Below are 19,717 nucleotides of genomic sequence, written 5' to 3' on the forward strand. Positions count from 1 at the left end.
AACAGGGGAAATGTACACAGTCTGTCATCATAGGAGTCTGAGCAGGGATAGACAGACCCAGTTGGGAAGTCCTCGCATTGGGCGCTTCAGCAAACGTCTTTCATTTAGCCGCGTCTCTCCATCCGTCCTGCGGCACGATCAGTTCTCGGTCCGATTACTACGGTGGCCGATAAGGGCAAAACAAGTTTACATTTTAGGAAACAAATTTACAAAAATACAAAAAACGAATTTACAAGTATCGAAACACTTTTACCAGCTACCGAAACACTTTTACCAGTAGGCTACCGAAACAAATTTACAAACGGCGAATCTGACGGAAAGGGTAGGTACAAAACAAAGGAAGTGCTTGTTGCTGACCATTGTGTCAATCAAACTTGTTCGCGGGGATAGAGTGAGTGGAGTTAGCGGTCAAGTCAAGATTAGCAATGTTTTGTCCATTTTGCGGCACCCATTTTAGCCAGTTGGCGAGTTTTTGTTTTTCATGTGGGAAGTCTTTGGAGTTTTTAAAAGAGCAGTCAGAAACCAATGCTACGTCGATGTCTAAACCACTTGGAAATGTTAATGACAGTAAGTGTAACGCTAGCTAGCTAGTAATGTAAACGCTAGTAATGTAAGGATAGAATTGTAAACGCTAGCTAGCTATGCTATGCACTCATTTATTTGATTAGAAAAGGGCTGCCAAAATATGAAGCCAGCTTGGCATAACAATCGGGACAAGAATGACAGAAAAAATAATATTTTGTGGGAGAGCAGGAATGACGGATGTTTGATTGATAACTTTCAGTTGAAAATGTTGATTAGGTCTGTTTGTTCCAGCTGAACAGCCTTGCCCATCTTACAAACATTTCATGGAGTACAGAAACAGCAAATCAAAAGAAAGACAGGCCTTTAGCTGTGGGCCAAAGAGACGATCAAAACAAGAAAGGAGACAAGTTCAGGTAAGTTGCTCAACATGGATAGCTGCAAGAGAATGTGTTTACAGTTAGGTCAGGTTTTATCAGTAGACGAATTTGATTAAAAATGGTAAAAAATCCCAGGCCCGTCGGCGGACCTGGAATCGATCATAGTGTCTATAATCTATATGACTATTTTAAGCATCCAGGGTAAAAATAGAAAATAGAAGGCCTCTCTATTTTTCATTGCTTTGGGCCATTTTAGCATTAGTTACAGTCAAAAAAAAAATAACCACAGATTAGCTTACAAGGACAGATTTCATTATATAATATTCATTACAGTATGAACGTTTGTATTGCTATTTAAATAGCTGTTGCATATAAAATGTACAGTAATCATATTCTTTGTTTATTTTGCTAGATAAACATTGGATTGATGGTACCACATGGATGTGACTTAAAACCTGTGAGAGGAAAAACACTCCCCTTACTTACTGACCCAGAGATAGAAGCACGTGATTTGCTGAAACAAGCTGTTCAGAAAATGAGGGTGTTTTACAAGGACATGGAAGAAGGACCATATGTCCTTTTGTATCCAGACTGCTCTGAGGTGGTCTATGTGCCTGGGACTGAAAGGTCATTCACATTGGCTGGATATAAAAAGGAAATTGGAAAGACGTATTGCAGGATCACTTTGTTTGTGTGCCTGCAAAAACATTTTGGAGAAGGTCTGTGGATCTGATATAGTACTTTTATATAATTACGGTTACATACATAATTGTGATTTTAATTTTTATTTTGTTTCATGTATCTGCAGTCAATGTTAACTCAGAATCAGACTCTGATTCTGAAATTGTCATCACAACTAGGAGCAGAGCTGAATTCAGTGAGGCTGACACTGTGGTGAGTTAACATTTAAGCAAATTAGGAAAAAATATACTTAATCCTGAACACTGAATCTGAACTACAGTGTGCATCTCTATGGTCAGTAGTCAGAGTGAGGATATGAGTGGAGGAGTGAGGTGGCTTTAATGAACTGGCTGGTCAGTATATGTGTCGTAAGAGAAGCACAGTACATACTACCTAATGTTTTTGTGAATTGTTTGTTTTTAACCTCAGGTTTTTAAACCCCAGAACCAAAGTACACCAAACAACAGACCCGAAGATGAAGTGTAAGTACTAACATGTAAACGTAAGTCCTTTGTCAAATATAGTATGTGTTGAGGTCACATGTTTGGAGCAGACCCTTAAATTTATGTTGAGACCAGTTTTTCCTCTAAGCAGTGCAAAATTTATGTGAAATATAACAATCAAGATTACCCTGTTGCACTAAACTAGTACTTTTAACATATTTCAGAGGTGCAGTAGGACATTCCTCTACAGTAAATCATGAACAGGTATTAAAGCAGGCTTTAGTTCAATTTCTTTGCTTTCAGTTTTGTGTTGTGTTGGACATTTAGGTTCCTTTGTCAATTTATTTTTCAGATAGTAATATCTGATTCAGAGGACAATCTGGTCAAGTCAACTTGCTACAGGTAAGGAAAAAAAATTTTGATAACTCATTTTGTAAATCACTTATAGTGTCATTTTTAATTTTTTGTAAAATGGCCATTTCTCTACAGTAAATACACAGACCTTTATGCACCATGTGTGGAAGAGGATGAAGAGCCTGTCCCTGTAGATTTTAAGACTATTCCAGACTTGACCATGTAAGCTGACAGTTGCCGGTTGTGACAACACAATTTTTCTCTTTACATTTACAGCTTTAAGATTTAATTTCTGGCAATATATGAAAGCAGCCTTATACTACAGGCTTATGTAGCGTTGTGTAAAATAGCAAATTGTGTACTGTCTGAAATCTTTACCAATGTAGGTCACTTTTGTGTAATTACAGAGAGGAAGTAAAAATTACACTACCTGATATCATCACAAACCTGTCGCATCCAATTGATCATGGAAGAGTCAGCCGGTTCAACATTTCACGGTCAAATGTCTGGGATGGAGCAGTCCGAGGTTTCAAGCGTGCAACCTATTCAGAAAGCTGTGACATGCTGGTCAGATTTACTGATGATGCTGGTGTTTTTGAAGATGGAATCGATGCAGGTGGTCCAAGACGAGAGTTTCTAACTCTACTAATGAACAATCTGAAAGATCGGCCTATTTTTGATGGACCAGCAGGACAACGTTTTTTGGTCTACAATGCAAATGGTATGCATGGGGGGGGGGAGGGGGGGTTAGAAATCACTGCCATCTTCTGGTGAAATATAACATGCTGTGGTCAACAGAGGCTGTGGGCCGGAAAATTTGAACGCGGGCCCGCATTTTGCACTAGAGGCTGTGGGCCAGTAAAAATGTGAACGGGCGGGCTATATAGATGTTTATGTAGTGTATCTGAATATAGAAATATTAATAATTTTCATTCACAGCTGTCAGGGAGGATGAGTACTACATGGCAGGAAAGATGATTGCAGTTTCAGTGGTGCATGGCGGTCCAGGCCCACATTTCCTATCGGAAGAGCTTGTACTTTACCTTGCAGGGCAGAGTTCATTCAAAGGAACAGTTGATTTAATAACTGATGAAGGAATAGGGGAAGCTTTGCGAGAGGTAAGAAAACAAAGCCTATGTTAGGGCAGATGCTCTCATTCATCTCAACTTATGATCTTCAGTCATGTTAGAGGCATGCGAGTAGTGTTAGGAGCCTTGCCCAAGTATTATTGGTAGGCCTATAGTGTAGAACAAACCCAGATGGAGTTTGAACCCCATACACTTTGCCTGACCAAACATTGAACAACATGTAATTGAATGAACCAGTTTTAGTTTCTCAATCAGTAGAGTAAATGCAACTGAAGGGATGCTCATTTCACTACTGAAAACACAACTAATTTAACTTCCTGTTGGAAATAATCAGAAAATTATAGTTTTAAGCAGGGGCGGGGCTAGGGTATTTTTAGTGGTGCTAGAGCACCACCGTGAAGTTGCTTAGCACCCCCTGGCTCAACACATTTTTTAAACATTATATTATGCAAAAAACTTGCTCTGCACCTACGCAATAGGGGCTGGGCACCCCTAAAGACCAGATCCTAAAATCGCCCCTGGTTTTAAGAGAAAGGTAAGGAGTAAGTGACCTTTTTGTTTTAGTTACCTTTTCTCCTGTTTCTCAATGAGCCCACTCTACCCCAAAGCATGGAATATATAAGTGGTATTCTCAGCACAGTTGTAACACTGGTGTTTGTACATGTATTTTCTTTTTTTGTGTTGTAGATTGAGAGTGCTGCTTCAGTGGATGCGCTGCGAGAAAGTATGCTAAGGCATAGTACAATGCTACAGACAGCTGGTTGTCTGAGACATGTGAATACTCTTGAAGAAAAGGGAACAATTGTGTCAGACTATCTTCGATGGTATATTATTGACCGCAACTCGTGTGTAATCAACAGGTAACATCCTATTCTTAGAATTTTGTGTTGGTTGCCATGTTCCAAACAAGTGCTGCTGGTCCACAGTGTAGCTGTTAACAGACAACTTGGAATGAATACTGTGTGAAGGGCTGTATAAATAATGTACAGCACATTTAAAATGTTTCTGGTGATTTAGCAGATTGTCATTTTAGAGAATGTTTATATTGTCATCATACTATTTGTATTATGTTGGCATACTATTTACTGATTGGTATACTATGATTGGTATACTATAAAGCAGTGTAACAGTGTGTTGTCCTCTCCAGATTTAAAGAAGGTCTTTCAGCCCTTCAGTTTTTGACAGCACTGCAGCTTTACCCTACATTGCTGGTCCCAGTCCTGTGCCACTCAGAGAAGAAACTCACTGCTCTCCAACTTGAGAGTCTTTTCCAACCTGACCTCAGTCCATCCGGGAGCAACAGGAGAATTAGAGAAGGTCAAACGTTGGGTTACTGGGCCGTGTTATGTCCTATGATAGTGTTGTGTGTTGTGTTTGCTGTCTGTTCCGCTCCAGACTCCGCTCCAGACTCCGCTCCAGACTCCATTTCACCCTGCACTATATAAGGCCCTTCCCGGTGCCTCCCAGCGAGACATTTTTGCTCCTTGGTGGTGTTGGTGTTAGTTATTAGTATTCTGCATTTGTACCTCATCTTAGAACTCTGGTTTTTGACTGCTTTGAACTTGTTTATGCTTTTTGCCTTTGCCCCTGTTGGATTGTCTGCCGGTTGTACATTTTGTAAATATTCTATGTGTTGTTGGTGTTCTGGTAAGTAGGGAGTGGCTGCCATTTTGTTTTGGGATTTGGGTTTGTTTGTATGGTTTTTTGTTAGGGAGTTAGGGTAGTATTGTATGTTTGTTTTCTGTTAGAGTAATTAGTGTTTGGTTTATTTTATAGTTCAGTTCTGTTTGTTATGTTGGCCTGGGCCACTCCTGAAGCTGAGACCAGTTACGTGTATGTATATATCTTGTAAATTACAATTTCTGTATAATACACCTTTAACCACCCACTCCTGTTGTCCCATCATCACTAACATTCGCACTGCTGTTCACATACACCACTGTTACGGTCCTCACGCCTAGACAGGCCGTAACAGAATTGGGGGCTCGTCCTCCTTTCTTTTGGCTCTTTGTTTGCTGCTTCTTTTGGTTTTGGCTGGTGGGTTTTGTTCTTTGTGGGTGGGGGTGTGTGTGTATGTAAAATGCCGGACTTTGACCTTACCCAGTTCACTGTTTATCCGACTCTTGAACAGTTTGATGATTGCCGCAAGGTTGACTTATTGTTGGTGGCTGATTTCTTTAGTGTGGATGTGCCTCGTTTGGCTCCCAAGAGAGAGATTAAGAGGATTTTGGAGGCACAGTTGGTTAAGGACGGGATCTTGCCAGACCGAGACAAATCGCCTGGTGTTGCACCGAGTTTGGCCCAGGGGCTGGAAGCAGCGGAGGCTGTAACCGACTTCATGGCTAGGCCCAGCATGGAACCTGGTGTTTACCGTTCTCATGAGGTGGATCCTGTGCTAGCAGTGAAACTGAAGGAGCTAGAGCTGGAAATTAAGATACAGGAACGCGAGGCAGAGCTACTCAGTCAGGGGGTTGCAAGTGGAGGCTGACAAAGAGATTACCCTGAAGAGGTTGAGTATGGGCTTGGAGAAACCTATACCTTATCCTCGGAAGGTAACCTCACCAGCACCAGTTCCCCTTTCTCACGTGAGTTCACCAGTCCCTATGCCTCGTTCCTCACATACATCTACAAGTCCAGCAAGCCCAACCGTGAGTACTGCTTTTGATGTCAGTAGACATATTGGCCTAGTTCCTGTGTTCAGGGAAAATGAGGTAGATGCCTATTTCCCCATTTTTGAGCGCATAGCCACCACACTTAGTTGGCCACAGAGTCTTTGGTCACTGCTGCTACAGTGTAAACTTGTAGGAAAAGCGCAGGAAGTGTGTTCCTCTCTGTCTCTTGAACAGAGCTTAGATTATGACATTGTAAAATCCACTATATTGAAAGCATACGAGTTAGTACCTGAAGCCTATCGACAGAACTTCCGGCGTCTGGCTAAAACCCAGAGCCAGACCTTTGTTGAGTTTGCTAGAGAGAAATCTCTCCTATTTGATAAGTGGTGTGCAGCCTGCAGTGTAACAACTCTTGATCAACTCAGAGAGCTTGTGTTGCTAGAAGAGTTTAAGAATTGCCTTCCTGAGAAAATGGTGGTCTACCTTAATGAACAGAAGGTAGTGAATTTGTCTTCTGCTGCTACATTGGCAGACGAATTTGTGCTGACACACAAAACTGTATTTCATTTGACTCCCCGAAGTGTAAACCCTAGTCGACCTGTTATGTCCAGACCTGTTGCTTCTTCAGAGTCTCGGGAAAACACTTCAGCCACAGACAAACGGGAATGTTTTTATTGTCATATGCAAGGCCATCTCATTGCTGCATGTCCTACTTTGAAGCGTAAAAATGATCGTCAAAACCCTACTGTAAAGAAAGTCAATGCTTTTAGCTCCAGCCCTACAGAGGAGACACTAGGATGTCGAGCCACTGTTTCAGCCACAGTAGACCCTGTGTTTAAACCATTTGTGTTTTCTGGGACTACCTCACTAACTGAGGATTGTACACATAAACAGCCCATATCCATCCTACGGGACACTGGGGCTGCTCAGTCATTTATTTTGGAGAGTGTGTTGCCATTCTCTGCAGAGTCTTATTGTGGTAGTGATGTGCTTGTCCAAGGAATAGAACTTGGAGTACTTAGGGTTCCTCTGCATCGTGTATATCTATGTACTGAGGCCCTTACTGGCTATGTTAAAGTTGCGGTCAGTTCTAAACTGCCTGTCACAGGTGTGTCGTTTATTCTGGGCAATGATCTTGCTGGTGGTACACTGTTCACTCTACCAGAAGTGGTAGATGAACCTGTGGATGTTTCACTCGATAAAGACCTCGATGCAGTGTTTCCTACATGTGTGTTGACTCGTGCACAGGCACGTAAATTCGGTGACATAGATTTGGCAGAGACATTTATGAATCCTAACCCTGTTGTGCCCCCTAGCCCTGTTCCTGATGTGACAAGGGATATTAGCAAACGTGAGTTGGGATCACAAGTAGAGGAGTCCAGTGTTCCTCCTCCTGTTACTAGAACAGCATTAATCAGAGCACAAAGGGCTGATCCAAGCCTGGTCCCTTTCTTTAATGCAGTTACGGAAAACCCTCTCTCACTAGACACTCGTGTGACATATTTTTATACAGATGGAGTCTTGATGAGAAAATGGTCTCCAGCAAATGCCAGTGGTGTGTGGGATGATGTGCACCAAATAGTAGTTCCCCAACCATTTAGAACGCATGTTTTGTCCTTAGCCCATGACCACCCCTTGTCGGGTCATTTAGGCATTCGAAAAACAGTTCAGCGTCTATTGCAGCATTTCTTTTGGCCAGCAATGAAATCTGATGTTGTTAGTCATTGTCAGTCTTGCCATACCTGTCAACTTGTTGGGAAGCCAAATCAGGCCATTCCTTCTGCTCCTCTCTGTCCCATACCTGTGGTAGGAGATCCATTTGAACGGTTGTTGATAGACTGTGTTGGACCTTTACCGAAGTCTCGTTCAGGAAATACTTACCTTCTGACCATAATGTGTGCTGCTACAAGGTTTCCTGAGGCCATTCCATTACGCTCGTTGAAGTCAAGATCTGTAATAAAAGCCCTTGTAAAATTTTGTACTACCTTCGGTTTGCCAAAATGTGTACAATCGGACCAAGGGTCCAATTTCATGTCAAAACTCTTTGCTCAAGTTATGTCAGATCTGCATATACAGCACCAAGTGTCGAGTGCTTATCATCCTGAGTCCCAGGGAGCTCTCGAACGCTTCCATCAGACGTTTAAGACTATGTTGCGATCATATTGCTTGGAAGTAGGAAACGATTGGGATGAAGGTGTCCCATTACTGTTGTTTGCCATCCGTGATACAGTGCAAGAGTCCACTGGTTTCAGTCCCAATGCCTTGGTATTCGGACGCTCAGTCCGTGGCCCACTCAAATTGCTTTATGAGCAGTGGTTAGCTTCCCCTACAACTCGTTCCTTTGAAACTGTAGACCACTATGTCAGTAAGTTACGTGAACACCTTAAGGTAGCTCGTGAAACAGCTAAGCAGAATTTGTGTGTAGCTCAGCAAGCTATGAAGAAGAAATTTGACAGAAACGCTGTTGCTCGTTCATTTAATGTTGGTGACAAGGTCCTGGTTCTGTTACCCATGTCAGGTTCTACCCTACAGACTCGCTTTTCGGGACCCTATGTGGTCCAGCAGAAACTGTCCTCAACAAACTATGTGTTGACAACCCCTGATCGTCGGCGTAAGTCACGTCTTTGTCATATTAACATGCTCAAGCCATATGTTGATCGCCCCACAACTGTAAGTGCTACAGCTGTTGCTCAGTTGTCAGTCCCTGTGCCAGTAGCATCTGCATCACTTGAGTATGCCCCTGAACAGGATGACCTTCACTTGGGTAGGAGCTGTGTTCCGAGTGCTAGACTTGCTAACTCTGAGGCATTAAAGCACCTGTCTGAGAAGCTGTCTTATTTACCTTTGGCTGCTCAGTCTGATCTTAGATCTTTGATTGCTAGGTTTCCTTCTCTTTTTGTTGATGTCCCTACGTGTACCTCCGTACTAGAACACGACATTGATGTCCAAGGTCACCCACCTATTAAACAACATCCTTATCGTGTAAACCCTCACAAACGCTCCCTTCTGATGAAAGAGACGGATTACATGCTTAATAACAATCTTGCAATTCCTAGCAGTAGTTCATGGTGCTCACCCTGTCTTTTAGTACCAAAGCCTGATGGTACTTATCGCTTCTGTACTGACTACAGAAAAGTGAATGCAGTCACCATACCAGACTCGTTTCCTCTTCCCCGAATGGAAGATTGTGTAGACCGTGTGGGGTCTGCAAAGTTTGTTAGCAAACTAGACCTTCTAAAAGGTTATTGGCAAGTTCCCCTGACTGCTCGTGCTGCTGAGATTTCTGCCTTCGCTACGCCAGACAACTTCCTACAATATACAGTGATGGCTTTTGGGTTGCGAAATGCTCCTGCTACATTTCAACGGCTCATGAACATTGTGCTAAAAGGTGTGTCGAACTGTGAGGCCTATCTGGATGATTTGGTTGTGTACTCTGACACTTGGGAGGAACACATGAAGTCCTTAGAAACGGTGTTTTCTAGACTGCATGGTGCATCATTGGTGCTTAATCTGGAAAAGTGCGACTTTGGGAAAAGCACAATTTCTTACCTTGGCAAGTTAGTAGGACGTGGTCAGGTGCGTCCCCTTGATGCCAAAGTCCAAGCGATAAACGCCTTCCCTCCTCCCCGGTCTAAACGTGAGCTTAGGCGTTTCCTCGGACTGGCTGGTTATTACCGTTGTTTTTGTAGAAACTTTTCAGATGTTGTTCTGCCGCTTACCTCTCTCTTGCGTAACAATGTTCCGTTTTTGTGGTCTTCTGCTTGTCAGTCTGCTTTTGTGTCTGTAAAGAGTCTACTGTGTAGTTCACCTGTGCTTGCTGCACCAGATTTTGCTAAGCCATTTAAGCTAGAGGTTGATGCCAGCTGTACCGGGGCCGGCGCAGTGCTCCTACAGGAGGACTCATGTGGAATAGACCACCCAGTGTGTTACTTCTCAAAGAAGTTTGCTAGACACCAATTGGCCTATAGCACCATAGAGAAGGAAGCATTAGCTCTCCTTTTGGCCTTACAACATTTTGAGGTTTACTTAGGTAGTAGTTCTGAACCTATTTTTGTGTTCACGGATCACAATCCTTTGACTTTCTTGCATCGAATGTCCAATCTGAACCAACGCCTTATGCGCTGGTCCCTTATTATCCAAGGTTTTAACATTTGTATTAAACACAAACGGGGCTCTGAGAATGTTGTGGCAGATACCCTCTCTAGGTGTTAATTGGAATGTGTTGGGTTATCCGTGATTTGGTGGGAGGTCTCACACTTATGGGGGGGGGTGTTATGTCCTATGATAGTGTTGTGTGTTGTGTTTGCTGTCTGTTCCGCTCCAGACTCCGCTCCAGACTCCGCTCCAGACTCCGCTCCAGACTCCATTTCACCCTGCACTATATAAGGCCCTTCCCGGTGCCTCCCAGCGAGACATTTTTGCTCCTTGGTGGTGTTGGTGTTAGTTATTAGTATTCTGCATTTGTACCTCATCTTAGAACTCTGGTTTTTGACTGCTTTGAACTTGTTTATGCTTTTTGCCTTTGCCCCTGTTGGATTGTCTGCCGGTTGTACATTTTGTAAATATTCTATGTGTTGTTGGTGTTCTGGTAAGTAGGGAGTGGCTGCCATTTTGTTTTGGGATTTGGGTTTGTTTGTATGGTTTTTTGTTAGGGAGTTAGGGTAGTATTGTATGTTTGTTTTCTGTTAGAGTAATTAGTGTTTGGTTTATTTTATAGTTCAGTTCTGTTTGTTATGTTGGCCTGGGCCACTCCTGAAGCTGAGACCAGTTACGTGTATGTATATATCTTGTAAATTACAATTTCTGTATAATACACCTTTAACCACCCACTCCTGTTGTCCCATCATCACTAACATTCGCACTGCTGTTCACATACACCACTGTTACGGTCCTCACGCCTAGACAGGCCGTAACAGGCCGACTATCTTCTTGATTGTGAAGGTTTGCTAAAGAGATTGTGTAATAAATGACCATTTTTACTACTAATTAAAAGCACTATCAGTATAAGCATCACAGTTCTATTGCTTTACAGAAGGCCAGGCTGCTGTGTGTGTGGATGACGTTTTCATGTTTGCAACTGGACTAACTTCACTTCCCCCTGCTGGATTGGATCCACTGCCAAAGATTGAGTTCCTGGATGATTCACCATTTCCAATGGCAAATACATGCTCAAACACACTGAAATTACCACTTCTGGATTCATACAATGAGTTTAGGACAAATATGGACTTTGGAATTCAGAATTCCCCAGGATTTACATGTTATTAAACCATGGTATACCTAGGTGATAGATTTATATGTTTGTGATGGAAAACACATTGTTATTGCTATATTTTAAGCATAAATGAAGATGTGAATGTTCTTGATGGCAAATAAATTTTGATACAGCAATGATGTATTAAGGGGAGAAACAGTACTTGAAATAAAATGTTTATTTTCCATATTTGCAGTATATTTCATTCTATGTATTACTGTTACTCCATATTTCAAACATATTCATGTGAGCTTCAAGTAGTTGGAAAGGTAAAATTATAAAATCTACTCAGTTAATGTCTAATCAGAACAATTACAGCTGTGATATGTCTTTGAGACAAAGGTACAGTTGTGCTGCAGTCTCCCAGTTGCTTGGCTTTTGTAGCTGTCTGTGTTCCATCACAAAGTCCAAGTACTCCTGGATGTTTGGGTCACCACACGGATTAACCGTCTGTCTTATCTCAGGAAAACCATCCAGTTCTGTCTGTTCAACTCTAAAGCCACAGTCTCTGGAGCCAAATCTAGATTGAGGAATGGATCTTAGTAAAGCATTCATTTACATATATGCCACAAATAACAGCTACAGTAAAGAAACAATACATCACTAATTAGTTACCTGTGTGGTAAGTAGTAAAGTTCATTAGGCACTCCTCCAGGACATGATGCTGTTCTTGAAGTTCGAATCCTGTGACTGTTCCACAGTGTCACACATTCATCCAGGTCCTTCTGTACGACATCGCCAAAGCAAAACCTCAGTAAACACTGATGTTCATGACTTCCACTGAAGTGTCCTGCATCTCGGAGGTCAGCAAATAGTTCCATCCAGAACTGAGACCTTTAGAAATGGAGTGCAATAATAATGGTCTATAGTCAGGTTAAATATACTGTACAATGTAACTGGTGTGTTTACGCTGAATTTTCTTCCTATACAGTGATATTCATGTCAGTTAATCTACATGATTATGAATGACAGTAAAAATGTTATATCTTTAGGCTAATAGCAATTATGAAAACAAATCCTTAGGGCTGCATACCTTCCCTTTCTCAATATCGACCACCACGACTCAATGCGTTGATTGCTGGTGGATGAGCCATACATGTGACTAGACACTCCTGAGTAGTAGTCGGTGTGCTGGTGTCGAAGAGTGCACTGAACTGCAGCCATAAGGCCATTCTCCGTACCGCAATCGGTCCTCAGTCTCATGGGGACAACACCAAGTTTTTGTGCACAAGAGAGGAAATTGCGAGCGATTACTGATGGGTTATTATTTGTTGGTCCACATACAAGCCACAATACTTTCCGTGAAAACCCATCTATGCAGCCCGAAATGGCCAATCCAAATGGCTTGAGTTTGTCGTAACCATCAGAATGCCATATATAGTTGGGCCCCATTGAATAGTAGGTCCTTCTGACGAACCTTCTGCGTGCTCTCATCTCGCATCCTCGAGGATTGAGCTCCCGGAGTAACACCATAACATCATCTCTCTTTACTCGCAAATTGTACTTTTGCCGAAGTACTTGCCACATCGTTCGGTAGCCAAAGAGCTGCCCTGGTCCACGGAGCTCCAACCGTATAGCATTCTTGACAGCGTTTGTAGAGGAATAGTTTTTTCTGCGGTACACTCCACTCCTTTTCAGTTTCATTTTAAGACACCGCAAACTAATGTTTACACCGTGTAAAGAGGACATCATATCGACGATTACATCATAGGAGTGACCTTCATTGAAGTAGCCTATACAAAAACGCATTACGTCGTCTTCTGACTGCTCTTTTAAAAACTCCAAAGACTTCCCACATGAAAAACAAAAACTTGCCAACTGGCTAAAATGGGTGCCGCAAAATGGACAAAACATTGCTAATCTTGACTTGACCGCTAACTCCACTCACTCTATCCCCGCGAACAAGTTTGATTGACACAATGGTCAGCAACAAGCACTTCCTTTGTTTTGTACCTACCCTTTCCGTCAGATTCGCCGTTTGTAAATTTGTTTCGGTAGCCTACTGGTAAAAGTGTTTCGGTAGCTGGTAAAAGTGTTTCGATACTTGTAAATTCGTTTTTTGTATTTTTGTAAATTTGTTTCCTAAAATGTAAACTTGTTTTGCCCTTATCGGCCACCGTAGATTACACCGTCGCTCAGCCAACAGCAGAAATGACCCCTGAACCCACAAAACAGCGTTCACGCGTTCACTCACGCTGTAAACTAATGATGTCAAACTCGAAACGCGGAATCGAACTGAATCGATTCATTTGAATCACGGTGTTCCGAAACACTGTTTCGAAGTCCGTATCAAAACGGGAAAGTCGGGTTTCGTTCCGTCACACAGTTTCAGCTGGTCTGAGATCAGAATGTTTACTGATTACTTGTAATCAGTTGTGATTGTGATTACTTGTAATGTTTAATAAATAAAGGATTACACAAGCATTTCCCTACCTTACAATGTAAAATTAATAATGTCAGCTATATCAATCCACTGACAAAGTGTATCAATTATTATACAATTCATTCATAATACCACACCTACAAAGTAAAAAAAAAAAGGAAAATGTTTTATAAGCTGCACCGGGCTAAAAGCCGCATATATCTACTGAACTGAACACATTTAACTAAACTGAGGTGGGGAAACCCACCCAAGAACGTTTTGGGAAACTCACCCCTGATCATTTTCTGAACGGTGCCTGTAGCATTTCACGTGCGACACTTTTTGCTTTCAGCCGGTGTTGTGGGGCATTCCGACAACCCTAGTTTATCCGCATAACGACGCTACAGATGATATTGTCGATTTATGTTTCTATACATAAATAAGAGCTAGGTTTTAATTATCCATCACAGCAAACTGCATTATCTATATCCAAAGCCACACTGGCTCAAGGGTGTTAATTATTTTAAATGTGGCAATAACTACGCCACCCCACTTTTATAGAGGGTAGGGGATCCCTGCAAGGCTTCTCAAATAAATGAGTTATAAGGCAGTTTAGCGAAAATATGTATATTTTATTTAATCCAAGCAATAGATAAAAACATCTTCACCACCCATCTCAGCGAATGCGGTACTCAGAGGGATAACACCGGTTAACAGTCAACCCTAGTCAGCACATGGAGATGGTAAATACAAATCCCACACAAGTAATAACCCTTTGTGGTCATACCCACAGGACAGAAGCAAAACAGCACAACAAACTTCGTAAAACAACCACAAATGTACCAAACGCAAAAAAAAACAATATTACTCTACAAAGGAAATAACCAAATTGATAACCCCAAGAAAAAGAACCAAAGCCGCATACAAAACTCCAACCCCGGAGAACTCAAAATAATCTCACAATTGGGAGGCCTCGTAATGGGACAATTAAATGTGCTGAACTAACACCCCCTGAGTAATGCACTTCTGGTACCGCCACCGGAAGGGGGCTCAGTCTTATGGTCCAATATGCAACAGAATCTAAAATCAACTCTACTTAAGTGGCTCAGCAGACGTCACTATCGGGAATCTAATATAAAAGGCACTGATATGAAAAGAAAACACAAAAACGCACTTCAGAAGGAAAACAGTGGCCTACAGGCAATTACGCCTCCTGTTTGGAAGAAGCAGACCACAAGCAGATAACATTCAACTGGCTGCATTTAAATCCAACAGTACCGGCAGAGCAGTCTCGTTAGTAATAAAAACATTCGCGAATGTACTAAAAACGAAAAGCACCCCCCCCCCCCCCCCCCCCCCAAAGCTGCAATAACATGCACTTATTAGATCTAGGAGCTGGTCAGTTGTTGCGTTAAAATAAAAATATTAAAAACACAACTCACCGTTACATGTATACCTCAGCCTTAACGGCGAAGTTAGTTGCGCAGTGGCCGCAACCAACCATATGCCTTGTAGCTCCCTGAATGGGCCACCGAGCAAGCAAGGCGTGACCCGTGCTTACACTTGACGCAACTCGTTTCAACTTCAATTATAAAACACCTAAACAAATAATGATCCCACTGTCAGCATGCTTATCGACTATACATCGATTTCTAAACAATTTTAACCTACCAAACGCAGCTTCCACGACACTGCCGCACGCCAAACCAGCCAGCTCCCCCCCTTGTTGGTTGAGAGTAGAAAAGTCAAAAGCTGCCAATGACTCTAGAGTTTTTATAACCTTAATGAGCCCGCCCCACCCATAATTTATCCCAGCTGTACATCACGTCTTATTCTCACACCCATTATTAGCCATGCCACATAAATAAAATACACACCGGCTATACCGAAGTTCACCTCTGACCACGACATCGCAGTATTACAGCAGTATTATCTCTAAATGTCTAGTTGGGACAAAACTAGAGTGCTCAATGAACTAAGTTATAATCACTGTAACTCCCGAATATCATCTGTAGCGTCTTTATGCGTGTGCAAACGAGGGGAGTCGGAATTCGGCACAACACGTTCGTTTGAAAACATTTCTCCGTCGTGCCTGCTGCTTGCATGTGCTAAATGAAATTGAGCATTGAGTATTATTACCGATTACAAAACGCAACAGGCTCTCAACAGGCTGACTGTTACGTCAAATGCTAGGTTTTTAGTAGTTCGCCAACTCCTGGCGATCGGTCCCCCCCCCCCCCCGCTCAACAACTTATGATAGTGTCTAATCGCAGTTATGGTGCAGAAACATACATTAGCATAAACCATATCACAAAAAATACAATTCTTTATACCTGAGTATTAATAATTATTAATACTGAGTAATTTAGGTGAAGATACTTTTAGTTATATATTTATCCCCATACTTCCTCTTTTGTGTTCAAATTACAAGCAAATCATATCACTCTGCAATTTACATATGTTCAGTATAAATAATGTAAATGTGTGGTTAACTTAATGGTGCAAAAAGGAAATGGACACAGACAACTACCTTACCAAGATTTTCATACAGGTGATACAAATAAGGCTATAAAAAGAGCAGCTAACAGTGAAGGCTGAAGGCTGATTGACCATGGCATGCCCATTTGTAGAAAATCCAGTAGATGAGGGAGCGCGTGTAGCATGGACGTAATTTTGATTTCAAAAGTGGGGGGACATGGATTCGTCGCTATTTAAATATTTGGTTTTAACCATAAAAACTGGGGGGGGGACCAAAACCGGCTTTTGAAAAAGTGGGGGGGGCATGTCCCCCCCGTCCCCCCCCAAAATTATGTCCGTGGTGTGTAGTGTGCAGAACATTCATGCTACCAGCTCCAAGGTCATTCCAGGACAGGACAGATCCACTTGGCTTTCCAGATGACTACTTATTTGAGCACTACAGGTTCTGAAGACACAGTATTATATATCTTTGTAAATTACTGGGGCCATATATTGAGAAGAACACTAGACGTAGTAAAGCTCTTACCAAACCCCAAACAGTCTGTATCGCTTTGCACTTCTTTGCCAGTCATGCATTTCTGTACAGCATTGGGGATGCAGAATATCTTAGTAAGGCAACGGTCTGCCGCGAAATTCGAAAGGTTTACCTTGCGCTTAAGCATTTCTTTAATATATTCATCAAATTCCCTGGTCAGAGAGGCATCCTTCCCAACCTTTTTCAGAACAGCTGGTATGTATTCATGAGAATTAGTGTTGGTTTGATCAGTAACTTGGAGTTAAATGTATATGACTTTAACAGACGCTCTTATCCAGTGCACTTACCGAAGTGCTTTGTATTCTTCTTAATCAACTATTTCATGCTAAAATTCATTCAATTCAAAATAAATTGAATTCTCCAGGATTTCCAAATGTCATTGGTGCTATAGACTGCACTCACATCAGGATAAAGGCTCCATCTGGACCCATGGAAGCAGACTATGTGAACTGAAAATCATTTCACAGCATCAATGTACAGGTACATGCAAGTTTTGCCTACCCAACAGAAATTGTATAGCATGTCGCTCCATCGGTTTGAACAACTTTCACCCTTTGTCACTTTTACCATTGTTCTAGATGGTTTGCATCAGCCAATTTCTATACTCCAACATTGAGGCAAAATGGCCCGGCTTGGTGCACAATATTTCGTGCCTCCTCACTGGCACAGAGGTTTGCCCAAGGTAAGAATACTCCAACCACACAAAATAGTGCAGATTTGGCCTCAGTGTTTAACTCTTCTCCTTATAATTGTAGATGCTTTTCCTGACTTACTGCTTGAGGATAGGGGTTACCCCTGCCAACCTTTTCTCCTTACCCCATATGCAGACCCTACAACAGATGCAGAGAGGAGGTTCATGCACTTTCAAAGACAAGGGCATGCATTGAGATGGCATTTGGACAGTTAAAGAGCAGATTTAACTGCTTGCTCCATCTCAGAGTGACCCCTGAGAGAGCCTGTGACATTAAAGCAGCCTGTGCAGTTTTGCACAATGTGGCAATACTGCAAAAAGGAGTAATGCCAAGAGTGCAGTTGGAGCAATGGGAAGACGACATTTTAATTGCAGACCACATGGATGGTAGAGCTATGAGGGACATGTATGCAAACACTTACTTTAGTTAAGGGAATATTTTGTTTGCATTTGTTCATTAACACAAAACAAGACACCTTTTTTTTTGGAAAGAGAAATTTATTGATTGTCTTGCTGAGCCTGTGGACAGAAGAAACTTTGATTTACTTGGCTGGCTAAAACAAATCAAAATCAAATCAAATTTTATTTATATAGCGCTTTTTACAACAGTTGTTGTCACAAAGCAGCTTTACAAGTGCCGAGTCCTAGCCCCCAGTGAGCAAGCCAAAGGCGACAAGCATATTAAAGTGAGACATTTTTGCAAATACATCTTTTTAAGTACCTTTTGTAGATCTCACTAATCTTAGGTTCCTTCAAGACAGAAGTATAGTCAAGATTGAGAAGTATTTATTCATGTTGAACTGCATAACTACTACTCACGTGTTCTCTTGAGAGGTGTGAGCTCTGGACAACACAACACAAATCATGAGATCACACAGCACATTAACAGACAGATACATAGACACACACGCCTTACAGCTGGCCTTTCTGAACAGGCAGACACTGTACCATCCTGGATGGTCCAGCAATCTCCCCCTGCAAACAACAAATTAAGACACATAAATGTTAACGGTCCTCAGGGTTCAGCTATCATTATTGTCAAATACAGGAGGGTCCAAAAGAGTCAGCACACCCCCCACGACTGTAAAATTTTAGTCATCAAGTATACAATAATACTACGATGTAGCCTGTAAGAACAAAAATGTAAAATCTGAGAAACAACTGAACCTACCTTTAACATAAGGCTGTGTATCATGAGGACAGACGGGATCAGATGATGTTCCTCCTTCAATTCCCACAATGATGGGGCGTCCGCTGTTTTGCTCCAAAGCAAGGTCTTCTGCAGGAGTGAGGGCTGCTACAGGAGCCCCACCACCAGTAGCAGCAGTAGCAGTTTTCTTTCTGGTTGGTAAAATATTTTATACAGTTATTTAAAATTGTGTGTTTACCTTTTCCTGCACATTGGACTAATCAACTGTACTTACCATTCTGGAGTATATTTTTACATTTCCCTTGACCTGCTGCCACATTCTCTTAACCCCGCTCATGTTACTTCTAAATCAGAAAAGTATTAATTAACATTATTAATTTACTATAACACTTTTAAAATGCCAATAAATGGATTAAATTATATGCTCTCGCATTTAGTCTGTCTGCAATATTCTGCCAGACAGCTTATCTGACTTTATAAATACAGGACGTGTTGCCTTTCTTCGTAATAATGTATTTATATTCCTCATACAGACGTATAAGTAGCTCATGTTAAGCAGAAGAAGCAAAAAAGCTGCTCGTTCCTTCAGCTCTTTCGACATTTTCTTGCCTTTTCGAATATCGATTAGTGAGGCTGTGTAAATACTGTGTGCACGCGCATGATCGCCGATTTCAAAAGCCGGGCTTGAATTAGCGGGAACAGGTTGTCTGGATTTCGTTAGTGGAACGGAACTAGACGGAAGTGAACTGTTTGGCTAACTCAAGCGAGGCTCACTCTAATAAGCGCCGCTTTCATAAGCTTGCTTCGTGGAATAGCCCCCTGGTCGCCCACTAGATGTCACCGTGGCGTGTGATGATTCAAACGTTTCACAAGATCGAATCATTTCCCGAATCAATTGGTTCATTTGATTCAATCTCCCAAAAGCTCCACTTTTACCATCACTGCTGTAAACACACTCAGCGTCCAACACCCCCGAACTCTCACTCACTTACTTCCTTTAAAAGGAAAAACCCCACATCTTGTCTCGAATGGTCTTTTACATGTGCTTTACGACTAAATCAGTATTATGGATAATACTGTGTACAGTATGTTCATACTGTATTGCTAAAGTATGTGATATTTGTGGCGCGTCTGACTGACCCGAAAGTGGTTCAAGAGTGAGTGATC

At 41.9% G+C, this 19,717-nt stretch overlaps 2 protein-coding genes and 1 long non-coding RNA gene across 6 annotated transcripts; 1 reads left to right on the top strand and 2 right to left on the bottom strand.

Moving 5' to 3' along the window:
* Positions 1-159: 159 nt before the first annotated feature.
* On the top strand, positions 160-4,918 carry LOC143486735 (uncharacterized). 2 transcript variants are annotated; one of them, XM_076986130.1, is made up of 12 exons: positions 160-322; positions 817-938; positions 1,315-1,621; positions 1,711-1,796; positions 2,013-2,065; positions 2,251-2,290; positions 2,379-2,428; positions 2,516-2,602; positions 2,788-3,101; positions 3,320-3,498; positions 4,156-4,328; positions 4,616-4,918. In XM_076986130.1, the coding sequence occupies exons 2-12, from the start codon at positions 849-851 to the stop codon at positions 4,911-4,913; spliced, it is 1,677 nt and encodes a 558-aa protein (XP_076842245.1). In that variant the 5' UTR covers positions 160-322; positions 817-848; the 3' UTR covers positions 4,914-4,918. The 2 variants fall into 2 exon arrangements, with proteins under 2 accessions (XP_076842245.1, XP_076842243.1); XM_076986128.1 differs by lacking the exon at positions 160-322 and adding an exon at positions 355-567.
* Positions 4,919-11,497: 6,579 nt separating this feature from the next.
* Positions 11,498-13,578, bottom strand: LOC143486737 (uncharacterized). 3 transcript variants are annotated; one of them, XM_076986135.1, is made up of 4 exons: positions 13,292-13,578; positions 12,368-12,532; positions 11,950-12,168; positions 11,498-11,854 (listed from the first exon to the last, which is right to left on the bottom strand). In XM_076986135.1, the coding sequence occupies exons 2-4, from the start codon at positions 12,496-12,498 to the stop codon at positions 11,647-11,649; spliced, it is 558 nt and encodes a 185-aa protein (XP_076842250.1). In that variant the 5' UTR covers positions 12,499-12,532; positions 13,292-13,578; the 3' UTR covers positions 11,498-11,646. The 3 variants fall into 3 exon arrangements, with proteins under 3 accessions (XP_076842250.1, XP_076842248.1, XP_076842247.1); XM_076986133.1 differs by lacking the exon at positions 13,292-13,578 and adding an exon at positions 12,752-13,280; XM_076986132.1 differs by lacking the exon at positions 13,292-13,578 and having other exon boundaries at positions 12,368-13,276.
* Positions 13,579-17,907: 4,329 nt separating this feature from the next.
* Positions 17,908-19,701, bottom strand: LOC143486745 (uncharacterized). Its single transcript, XR_013123652.1, has 4 exons — positions 19,543-19,701; positions 18,825-18,894; positions 18,572-18,741; positions 17,908-18,375 (listed from the first exon to the last, which is right to left on the bottom strand). It is a non-coding gene; the product is annotated as an uncharacterized LOC143486745 (long non-coding RNA).
* Between the last annotated feature and the right edge of the window lie 16 nt (positions 19,702-19,717).

This window comes from Brachyhypopomus gauderio, unplaced genomic scaffold (genome assembly GCF_052324685.1).
Source record: "Brachyhypopomus gauderio isolate BG-103 unplaced genomic scaffold, BGAUD_0.2 sc45, whole genome shotgun sequence".
NCBI lineage: Eukaryota > Metazoa > Chordata > Actinopteri > Gymnotiformes > Hypopomidae > Brachyhypopomus > Brachyhypopomus gauderio.

Coding starts and splice junctions, on each gene's coding strand:
- LOC143486737 (XM_076986132.1), bottom strand. CDS start 13,188: ATGTTTTGTCCATTTTGCGGCACCCATTTTAGCCAGTTGGCAAGTTTT. Junction 12,169..12,367: donor TCGATATTGAGAAAGGGAAG/GTATGCAGCCCT, acceptor CCATTTCTAAAG/GTCTCAGTTCTGGATGGAAC. Junction 11,855..11,949: donor CTTTACTACTTACCACACAG/GTAACTAATTAG, acceptor TCCTCAATCTAG/ATTTGGCTCCAGAGACTGTG.
- LOC143486735 (XM_076986128.1), top strand. CDS start 426: ATGTTTTGTCCATTTTGCGGCACCCATTTTAGCCAGTTGGCGAGTTTT. Junction 2,066..2,250: donor AACAGACCCGAAGATGAAGT/GTAAGTACTAAC, acceptor AACATATTTCAG/AGGTGCAGTAGGACATTCCT. Junction 3,499..4,155: donor TAGGGGAAGCTTTGCGAGAG/GTAAGAAAACAA, acceptor TTTGTGTTGTAG/ATTGAGAGTGCTGCTTCAGT.